An 11815-nucleotide genomic window follows, 5' to 3' on the forward strand; every position below is an offset into this window, starting at 1 on the left:
GACTTACATAGTCTTACAAAGCCTTTCTTTCCCCTTCATCTCGTGCAGCTATAATGCCAATACTGTACAGTAATGTTAAGTCTGCTAAAGATATTTTACAGTTAAGTTATTAAGTGGTATGCTGTAAGAAAACTTGGGTCATCATTACTCTGTGCAGAACATGTTTGGCTGCCAGAATTTGCAGGAGTACCAAACCAAATTTTGGTTAGCCAAGAATAATTCTCTCCCTCCGTATATTACTGATGCTGGGTTTTAAAAGTACTGAAGATACTTTTTAACACTTATACAACTAAAGCCAACTGTAAGGAACTGCTGATAGGTTATTGACACTAATCCAGACAAAAAATGTATTGGAGGCAGAAGTTGAAGCGAAAGAAGGAACCATTGAAACTTAATGAAATGCAACGCTCAGCAGAGACACAATAACCATAGTGATTGTGCTTTACAAATGAATCTAGTTGCTTAATATGTTGTTATATACTGTATATAAAACCCTAGTATGAAGCAGAAATGGCTGGCTTGTATTGTCATTTTAGATAATGTCACAGTGCAGTGTTCAGTAGAATCATGATGGCTGTTGTATAATGACTGCAGTTAAAAGCTGTGGATCCTGTTAATGTTATTTGTTTGTTATGTATGAAGAAAACACTACTGTTATGTCTTTTTACTTTATATATAATAGTTGTTGACTACTGTTTAGTGCATTAGTTACTAATAAATTTCCTTGTGATATGGAACTAATTGATTTGACTTGACTTTTTCTTTGATTCCATTTAATTTTTTATATACCTATATGAAATTGGAAATAGAACATCCCAAATTTCCAAGTGATGTGTGTCATTTCGTGGCTTTTATACCCGTCAAGCCTACCTGTGCTTTAAGATACTATTTTAGTTTGTGTTGACATTTGTCACTGGAGCCAGTTGCTCATAGTCTGTAAGTGAGATTTGTACACTTGACTTTCAACTTATAAGACACTATGAATTTCCTTGACATATTTTTATCAAAATATGTCTCTTCTATGCCAACAAATCCTTACACATATACTCTCAGCAGTATGCTGTGCCTGTTTATGTAAGCAATTTGAATTTCTGCAAATTCTGAGATACTTGTGGCAGCAGTCATGGAACCAATGTCCTGCGTGGAAAGACTAAGTGTAATATAAGCTGTTGTGCAAATAAACGAAAGATTTAAGTTTCTTTAAAAGTCTTTCGTGGTGCAGTTTGGATTGACAGCCACCATTGACTAATAAGTGTCTCATTTGTGATTTTATGATTATGAAAATGTCTTTGAATTTCATTACTATTTTTAGTAGATATACTAATTATTTTGGAAGGGGTTACAGTGATTATACTATTTCACAGCCATGAAAGATATGCTTATCTATGAGCTTTTTATTTTATTAGAGTATCAGAATGTATATTCGATTGTCCTGTCTAATCTCATGTTTTGTTTTCATCAACTTGCCAGGCGTCTGCTGGTTTTAGGATTGTGCGGTTCCATCTTCTTTGGACTGTGGTTTTCCTTTTTGTACTTCAATGCCACAGTAACAGATAAAACTGGTGAGAGAATTAAACTACGGGATGCAGCTGAGAATTTCCTCAATTCTCCCATGTTTTTGGAGTTCAAGAAGAATATGAAAGAACTCTACAACAGTATAATGGAAGATGGTTGGCAAAATGCTTGGTCCAACTTTGTTGAACTGTTGGATCCACTTGGTGAAAGACATGCTTTAAAAGTAAGATTGCAGATGATTTTGTTAGTAGATAGATGATATGACATAATATGTTAATACGTCATTACTGTACTTACCAGTAGCATTTAGGATATATAGCTGTTCTCCTTGTCTTTGTCAAATTCTCTTTAAGGGGATTTTCACCTGTAGAATTCATTGCATGGAGTAGTGTAGGCAGCTAACAGAATTTGCAGCTTCTTTCTGCCCTCCCCACTCACTCATCCATTTCCTTTGTTAGGACCAGTCTCCCCCACATTGCTGTCAATCTACTTTAATTTTACCTGGTTTTAATTTTCACCTCTCACTAAAAAAGAAATCTTGTAAGAAGGCCTGTGAAATTCTAGGAATGGGACTCAGTTGTCTTTTGAAATGATCTTGATAATAATTGATACTAAATTAATGTGACAGCCCTATTCCTTGATGATTGATAAACGGATATGATAAACCTTTATTCTGTAATTAAATGCCATTGTGTTTTAAACATTGGAAAGGTATGCTTAAGGAGACTGGGAAGGAAGTAAAGGAAAAAGTACTGGCAGGTAAGTAGCAATAGCCTGGATGAAGTGGAAAGAGATTACAGAATGAATAGTAAATAAGTGTCCCCTTTTTCTGCAAAGCTTTGTTTACTCAGGTAACTTAAGACAGTTTTCTCCTTTTTGCCTTCCTCACAAAACTGGTAAGTTGTGTATCCTTTTCCTGAACCCATTCTCTCCAGTTAAATGCATATAAAAACCCACATCAGAACTCTTTTTTTTTTTTTTTTTTTTTTTTGGACATTTTCAGCATTTTTTTAATAACTCCAGATGCTTCTTCAGTTTTTTTTCTGTTATCACCACTCTTCATTTGCATAGTGAAAATTAACTGTTATACCTTCATCACTTGCATGCTAACTTTTAATCTAAACAATAAACAGATGTAAAGAAATGGTCCTCGAGGAAATTGTTAGTTCAGTTTTGCTGTTATTTTGTTTCTAATACTGATGAGCCACCTAATATTATTCTATATTTAGACTTGGAATTTGTACATAATGCATTTTGTGAGTAGAAATATATTATTTGGTCACCCATGGCAAATATAATTAGGTGTAGTTTTCATTATTACAATTTTTATAATCCCATTCTAGTTATAACATCTTATTTTCATAAGATATTTTTAAGTAACATTAGAAAAAAATAATTTTTATTTTGTGCCTCATGTATGAAAATTAGTATAGCAATCTACGTATATTTTACACTAAAAATAAACTGCATATTCCCTCTTAATTGTTTTTTTATTATTTTGGGACAGTTTGAAATTTTTATAAAGTACTTTGTATATTTAAAATTTTCCAAGATGATTATCTTAGTCTTGTCCTGATGGAACATAAATTTCCAGAAACCTGACTTGCCTTATTATTATTTTTCAGATATTAGGCCTAGAGAGTGGGGCCTCTCAGGAAAATATCACTTCAGCATATCGCAAACTGGCTCGAGAATGGCATCCTGATAGGTGAGTTCTTAGATTTTTTCCAAGTATTTTTGTCATTAATTATAGTATTTTACACACTTAACTTTGTTAGTGTATAAGATTAATCATTAAGCTATTCATACAGCCTTTATGATGATACCACCTGTTTTAAATTACATTAATATTTATGTAGCCAGCAGCAAAGGTATTGTGCAATTATTTTATGTAGCCAGGAGCAAAGGTATTTTTGTATAATTATTTTTCCATTAACTTAAGTACAGTACCAGGAAAGGGTAAAGCTGAATACTTGATGTTTTTACGTGCTTTTATTTAACATGACTTCTGCATCTGTCTGTCTGTGTGGGTCAAAACTTGTAACTTGATTTTCGACTTGTTCCCTTCGTCTGATGGTTTTGAAATTTTGCATGGTTACTTAATCCCAGTGACAGTACAACCTTACATGATCAGTAGGTCAGCAGTGACCTTTCCTAGTATCCTGGGATTTGTATGAAATTCTTCGGATTATTAATACCTATTTTGACTCGGTAGAATAAGTTGATAATTCTATGGATTTTTCAAACCTTCTTGGGCTCGACAGGATATCATGCTGAATTTTTTAGTTACCATCATAAGTTGGTTACAATTTCTGTCAAAACAAAAGGGTATGAAATAAAAAATTTTAAAAATTTATTTTTCAAACTAGCTCTTATTAAAATGCACTAAAAAGTAAATAATTTTTTGAGACACACCAGGATTTTCTTACAGTTAATCATATCTGCAAAAACTTGGAAGACAATGCCACAAGAAATAAAAATATATTTCTTTTCTTGTAGCATTTTCTTCCATGTTTGGTGCCCACGCTTTTACTTTTGTATACATGATTAACTGTAAGAAAATCCTGGTGTGTCTCAGAAAATGATTATTTAGTACATTTTAGTAAAAGCGTGTTTTAAACTTTTTTATATTTTTCTATAAAAGATAATAGGAATGCCCCATCTTTTAAAGAGGTAACCAGTGTACATACTGTAGAGGTAACCAGTGTACATAGAATTTTGCAAGCTTATAGAGCTCAGGATTTTTACCACTTGTCAGAAGTTTCTGAAGTGGTAACGGATATGCATTAAAGTTCAGAAATTTTAAGGCTTAAGATTAATATTATACTCACTCTTTCTGTAATGATTAAATATTGTATTAACTGTCCTTTTTCATTGTGGCCTTTGGATGCTGCCAAATGCCTTCTCCTAATCAACAAAAGCCTTCAGGAAGTAATTTTTAAATTCCATTCATTGCTGCACAATATGTCTTAACAAAGATGTATGGTATGTGTAATTCTTGCCTTTTCTAAAACTAACTTGTTCATATCTAAGTACATTTTCAGTATGCCAACACCAGTGCAGTACCTCAGGCCACCTTTTATACCTTTGCTATGAATTCCAATTCTCAACCATCAAGCTTTGTTTACTCATTACCTATTTTGCAACACATTAGTTAACGTACTAGGTGTCATTTAAGTTTCAACTAAAATTACCTCAGCAATGATTTTATCTTAATTTTTTTATTGTTTATTCTACATAAAGACTGTGAATTCATTTATAAGCACATTCAGGTCTTCGTCAGCTTGTGGTATATCAATCAAATTATCTCATTCATATTTATAATTCATGACCTCACAAAAATATTCCACCCAGCATTGTCTTTATTCATCTGATGTTATTGACCCATCCATCCTTTTGGCAGACATTTTCCTCGTTTTCTTTTCATCCCTGTACAGTATATTTCATTAATAATTATGTGGGCAACCCTAACAGTGATGTCACCCCCTGAATTCAGGGCTTTATCAACATTATCAGCCTTTTTGTCCGCATATTCTCTTATCTCTTCTTGATCGTTTAACATCACTCTTTAACACATTCTCATTTGCCATCTTCATGTCCTTTGTTTACACGTACCATTTGTCTTCATGTATTCTTTATTATATCCCAGGTCTCATCCAATATCCAGGGTTTCCATCTTGTTACCCCATATCCTAGCTACTATTCCAGCAGATTGATATACATTCTTGATGGTAAGCCATTCCTCAGTTAATTGTTGGCTCCCCCTCAGATATGCTTTTTGGGACTGACAGTTGTTTCAGCATTCAGTTGCAAAACCCTTCTAGTGTTCAGCTTTAGTTTTGCAGTATTGTTGCAGATTTGGTGATCTCTGCCAGTATTTGCTCATCTGTGGTGCCTAACATGCATCAGTGTTCATTATCTCTCTAGGACAATAGCTATGTGACGTGTTTGGTTTCTGTGATAGCCATGTTCTTGTATTTGGAAAGAGTGTTTCTAATGACCAGTTTATTTATAGTACAAAAGCTAATAAACTGCACCCTGTTTTCATTTGCCAGTCTCTCCCTGGGCCTTCCTTGCTCATTACTGTACATCCTTCATAGTGTCATGGATTCTACCAACTTTTGTATTTATATTACTAACAGCAGTTTACATAACTCTTTCTGGTATTTCATATATAACATTTTGCTGTTCTGTATAAAGTTCATCTTACTGTTTTGGAAAGTTCATTGCTTTGATGCGTAGCTCATTGCAATACTTGCAGGTATTCATATTGCACTGTTTTGACTTGAATCTCGCCGGCATTAATCTCCTGCTCACTACTCTTAGTGCCTTTTCTGCATTTGGTGTCAAGATCATATCTATTCTTTTACCAAATCCACCCGCTTGTCATAAATAGGTATACACACAACCCCCCCTTCCAATTTCTTTGTTCCCACTTTTTTGCATTGTGATTCACAAACAGCTAAGATACCCAATTCATCTCTTGAATTAATTTTCTACCTGTTCTGTCTTTCCAATTTTGTATATGGTTCTTATATTCATATCTTCAGTTTACCTTTAGTACAGGTACTTAGCACCCCTATATGCCCAGGACCACGAGGCCGTGCCTTAATTGCGCCTTACCAGTTACAGCTTAGTTTGCAATAATGCATAGTTACCTTATATCACTATTATTATTACTCCCAAAGCTGCAACCCTAGTTGAAAAAACAGAATATTGTAAGCTCAAGGAGTCCTGTAGGCAAAGCTAGCCTGGTGTGGAAACAGGGATACATAAGTGAGGAGTAAACTGCATCAGAGAAATTACAAAGAGAATCAGGTGGGAAAACAATCTAGGAAATGAGGTTCATTAACTACAGCACACTGTTTTTACAAGGTTGTTTTTATTAATACCAGCATACATTGCATAACTAATACCATTCCTGCTGTAAATTACTGTAGGATTGCTTTTTTGGTTCTGCTTATCTTTACATGAAATTTCTTATCGTAAGAATGGTAAATAGCAGCTACTGGGTATTCCTCATTTTGAGAGTTTGTCGATGCTTGTAACAGAGTGCTGTGCATCTGTTAATCTTTAATTTCATGCTTTATCTGACTTATACTGACAGGTGGAAGCCACTTAGACATTCGTTTTGTAATTTGTTTATTCATTGTTTCAGACATCCTCCTGATAGGAAAGAATCAGCAAGTGCCAAGTTTATGGAAATACAAGAAGCTTACGACAAGCTTTCTACCATCAAGAACCGTAGGTTAAGAAAAAACAAGTTGTCGGATGACCAAAACCGAGAGGACTATGTTACCCAGAATGTGTAGTGGTTAATCTTTATGACTTGGTGTCATCAGTGAGTAAGAGAAGTTAGAGCTGAATACATGTTATAGTACCACAGATTTTTGAAGTGTGTTTTGAGCTGTAGTATATGAACTTGGGTGTGGTTTACAATAGTAAAATAATATTTTTATAAAACTAGAATCATTTTTTAAAATTTTATACTTTTTCTGACCTGGTCTGTGGTGAGCTTTGACCATGTAGTATTATTAAGTGCACGCAAAATTAGGTGAAATGTTATGTAATGGAAAAAGTAGTGATGAAATTTTCATGGTAAAGTGATGAAAATACCCACAGAATACAAACCTTGGTACTTGTGCAATAGACAGATCATACACCATTTTGCATTACCATAATAATAAGGTTTGCAGTTTAGATTTGTTTAATTAATTCTTCATATCCTAAGCATTGAAAGTGTCGGTTTAGTGGTTCTTGTTTTAAATTTTATACTTTGGTAATTTTTGTTACTAAAATATGGTTTATCCTTGTGGGTCACCTATATTAGGGGTTCATACTATATTGCTGGTTGTGAATAAGCAGCTTGAGCAGAAATTGACAATGGATATGTTGAGTGAAATCATTGAAATGAATGGTTATTGAATGCCAGTTAGTGTTAGGTCACTGTATAAACTGAGTCCATAGTGGTTGTGAATTATTATCTTTATTGTACTGGACTCAATAATAAAAAAAAATTGTGTACTTACTGCTTCTTGATAACTAACTATTGAGTTTTGGTGTCTGAAGCTCTAGTAAATCATGAGAACTAGATGATTGTTTTGCAGTCAATGCCAAAGTGGTTATATAGAGGTAAAGAGTATTGACTTCTTACATGTATTTATTTTAAAATTTGTTCGGGTGTTTAGAAGCAGAATTGTGATGTGAGGTACAGTTTTGTGTGGTGCTTATTTGGAATGAATATCTATTCCAAGATTTATGGAATGGTTTTACAATCATGGCAGTAATGTGGCTGTTCAAGTCGACTTAGCTGACACCAGTTGTAAATCTAATGCTAAACTTCTGGTTATAGAAGGATAAGTTTCTCAATACTGTGTATTTGGTTTTATAGGCTCAGTTAGTAAACAGATATATGAATTGCACTACCATATACGGTAAAGTTTGATGTTTTGCCAAAATTTAAAAGGCATAGGAAGAGGTTTATAAATACTTGTAGCTTCCTTGCTCTCGCTCTTGAAATTCTGGAGAGGGAATGAGCTGTAGTAGTATATTGTATGGTATAAAGGACACATACACAGGTAAATAAGACTACCCCATTTTACTAAGGAATTTTTTAGGAAATTAAAACTACCTTAGAAGCCACATGCTTAGATTTACTTGAGCAAATTCATGAACTTCGATTTTCAGGCTTATTTATTGCAAATTACTTCATTTTTACTTGGAAATGTTTTCCAAACTCAGCTTGTGTTAACTTGACAAAAAACTGAGAAACAGAAAAAGATATTCTAAATTATATTTTTTGAAGGGAATATGCCACAGTTTATATTATGATGTGATAGGCTGAAGGTTTTAATGTAATGTATGGTTTATAAATAATAGGAAAGTTTATGCTTAAAATATTAATATTAGTTATTACTACAAAGATATTTCATGTTTGAGCAGCTCAAGTTGATGTTTTTAGCCATTACTAAATGCCTTTATATGTTGGTAGAGAGTGAGAGTCGTACCTCATAGCAATAATTGACATTGAAAAATGCTGGTTTCACTTAAATTGCTATTATGAAATAAACTGTGTGCTTATAGATATTAAGTAGCTTAACCAGAACAATAAGCTAATTTATATAGCACTCACAGGCCAGCCTGGCCAAAGCTATGAGGCACAACTTGCTTCACCAGTATTATATTGATTTCATCATTATTTGAAAGAATAAGTTGAACTTTGCAAAAAATTTGTTTATGCTAGTTAGCCGTGATAATAATATTAGAATATCTAAATAAAATACCAATTTTTATCAGTTATATTGATTTCAGTTAGGATGTAACAGATTTAGGTGTCTGCCTTTTGCATAAAATATACTTGGTTATTATTTTGAGAATTTTTTGTACATGTGTCCTGTATGCCATGTTCTAGACTACAGGAATTGCTTGATGAACTGAAAGTTAATAGAATGGATCGTTTTATTTGGGTCTAAATTTCATCTACTGAGGAAAATTTGCATTATATGTATTATTGGGCATTTTTCAAGGACATCATGAGTTTAGGGAGAGGACAGTTTTTTGTACAGTTTTATGTGTGTATGACGATAATTTGAAAAGAAAGAACTGTATTCATGATTTTGCTCTGACATATATGCCATTCTTTACTGAATGCATCAACTTCATATTTTTGGGGTTGAATACTGCATAATGAATTTTGTGTGTAAATATAGTAATGGAGAAGTGCCTTTTTTGTATTTTGGTAATTTATGCCATTAGGGAACACTAGACTTACTAGCAGTTTAACTTTAAGTAAACACGTTAAATTTGTAAAGTAAAACGCACAGTAAATATATACTCATACAGGTGTTCACCACATTTGTTGTATAATTTTGTACAGTTTTACAAGTTTCTCAGCGCTGAGCACATATGCAGGTACTTGGCACAACTTTTGTCCTTAAACTTTTCACAAAAATATAAAAAAATTAGATACCTGAAAGTGCACAAAGCAAGTGTAGTAGCTATGGCTGCTGATGAAGTCTTCATAATAAGGAATTTGTTTTAGGGATTTCCAGTGAAACCAGATCTTCCTTAAAAATTGTCTCTAGGTTCCGCAGGGATTATATTGAGGTTTTTGTTTGGTGGTCCTTATGTCAAACTGTAATTTAATATTCATTTGGGTTATGAAACCCTTGGATGATCCATACAGTTCTTACTTTATAAAATTGAAATTTTAAGATAAGGTTAACCTCGTTGCTCTTGCCATAGAATTCTCTTGTTTTAATGTATAATTGATAAGATTATCTGGGTCCAGAATTAAATTTTACAAATAAATCATATTACCTGGGTTCAGTGTTGACATTCCATTTCTTAGTCTTATATGAATGATTATTATGTTGAAAACAAAGGCTTTACTATTCACTTTCATAAGGTGTTCTCGAATACAATTGTCCAGAAATGCAGTAGTCACACAGTTAGCCTAAAAAGCCAAAGTAAGCTGCCAGTTTTATTATTTCAAGGCTTCATGAGTGTTTTTCGATCTTAAGTGGTCCATACATTGAGCTGGTCTTATTTAAATGTGTATTTATGCATTGTCAGTCTGTTCGTTAGTTAGTTATAAATGATTTGTTTAACCAGACCTCTGAACCCTTTTAGGGCTCTCCTCGGGCTGGATGTCAGTCTGTTGAAGAAACTATACATTCCTTATGTGATATTTTACCAGTTGCAGTTTAGGTATGTTTAGTAATCTTGAGTAATTAGATGCTATTATTACCAGTAGTTTAAGGAAAGAGTAATGGGAGGTAGCAGAACATTTACAACTCCTGGAACATTTTTTAGTATGGGCTGCAGCTTATTTTCTATGAAAAATCTGGCTGTGTGCATGGATTGGAAATAGGTTTTGTTGTGATTTTATCTCAAGAAAGTTTGCCTTTTATTTTCCATTTAGTTTTGGGCATGATTTCTGGAGGGAAAATACACTCCAGATAAAGATGAAACTAAATAAAAAAGAAAAAAATTTGTACACTGTATTGGGGTGTTTTAGCTTTAAGAATAATACTGTCTCATGCAGAGTTAAAGGATTTTTGTAATTTTTAGTTGGGCAAGCATGGTAGTGTACATCTTTATTTGCAAATGTAATGAAACTGATATCAGAATTAACATTAAGATGGTCAGTCAGCCCTCATTTTGCTGGGGAATTTGGTTGCAGGACCCCTGCATGAGTGAGGAATAGTCCAGATTCAAAACCCTTACATAAAATACATTTCTCTATTTGCATACACGTACAGTACGTAACATAGGCATATTGTCTTTATACAGCCCATATTGTATTTGAAATAATTTTTAGATTATTTATACTGTAATACCTAAAAACAATGTAAATGCTCTGTAAATACAATTGTTGTACTGTTTAAGGAATGATAAACCTAACAAATTGTACACGTCCAGTGCTGATGTATAAAGAGCAACCTAACATTTTGCTTTATTCACATATAATTTTTTTCCTTCAATTATATTATTGGCCTGGTAGAAAGAATTAATTATAGAACTGAAAAACATAACTTGAGAAAATAAAGTCTCTCTCTCTCTCTCTCTCTCTCTCTCTCTCTCTCTCTCTCTCTCTCTCTCTCTCTCTCTCTCTCTCTCTCTCTCTCTCTCTCTCTCTCAACTGGACTGAACTAACTAAGCCAGGCATTACCTCTCATACAGTCAGTATCTAGATTACACTGGTAAGGATAGTTTTAGTTCCAGTTTCAAGCCATGGTTATCTAACAGAATATGGAAAGATGACATAGCTGCGTAAATTGTAGGATGCATCATACAGTAGTTCTATTTTCAGATCATGGTTATGTTACAGCATATTTCAAGTAAGGTAGCACAAGTTTAATCCTAATGATTTTATGTATTAAGATGAAATATTTTTATATTCTTTGTTTATGGTATGTGCAACATTTAAATTTTAGGACTAGAACTTGATTTTTTAAATATTTCTCAAGCACATTTTCAGATTTGCCTTAGTTGGGCATATAAGTTGAGGGCTGATTGTAGTTTATGGAAGTGGACATCTAACCCAATGGGAGTTGAGAACATGAAGTCAGTAATCTTGTTAAATTATATAATGATTATAATAATAACGAAAGTGTACTCCTGGGTTGTTTTTTTTCAATTCCAGTAATCTGTCAAGGTATCCTTGCTAGAAATATAGCATGGAAATGACTCTTTTCTACTTTAACTTTGATATTCGTGATCCACAAATGGGCTTTGTTTAATTTTGTGTAATGGTGTCATTTTGAAGCTAAATATTTGGAATTTGATAACATGGTCT

At 33.3% G+C, this 11815-nt stretch overlaps 1 protein-coding gene across 5 annotated transcripts in view; it reads left to right on the forward strand.

Annotated features, from left to right (window-relative positions):
* Positions 1 to 11637, forward strand: part of wus (TM2 and DnaJ domain-containing protein wurst) — a 30180-nt gene extending 18543 nt beyond the window's left edge. For 4 of the 5 annotated variants that reach the window (XM_067093666.1, XM_067093664.1, XM_067093665.1 and 1 more), the window contains exons 6-8: positions 1471 to 1738; positions 3141 to 3223; positions 6674 to 11637. In XM_067093666.1, coding sequence (XP_066949767.1) covers positions 1471 to 1738; positions 3141 to 3223; positions 6674 to 6827 — 505 coding nt within the window. In that variant the 3' untranslated portion in view covers positions 6828 to 11637. Of the gene's footprint in view, positions 1 to 1470; positions 1739 to 3140; positions 3224 to 5164; positions 5247 to 6673 lie in introns of those variants that run through there. The other variant, XM_067093663.1, reaches the window with a different exon arrangement.
* Positions 11638 to 11815: the final 178 nt, after the last annotated feature.

This window comes from Macrobrachium rosenbergii, chromosome 50 (genome assembly GCF_040412425.1).
Source record: "Macrobrachium rosenbergii isolate ZJJX-2024 chromosome 50, ASM4041242v1, whole genome shotgun sequence".
NCBI lineage: Eukaryota > Metazoa > Arthropoda > Malacostraca > Decapoda > Palaemonidae > Macrobrachium > Macrobrachium rosenbergii.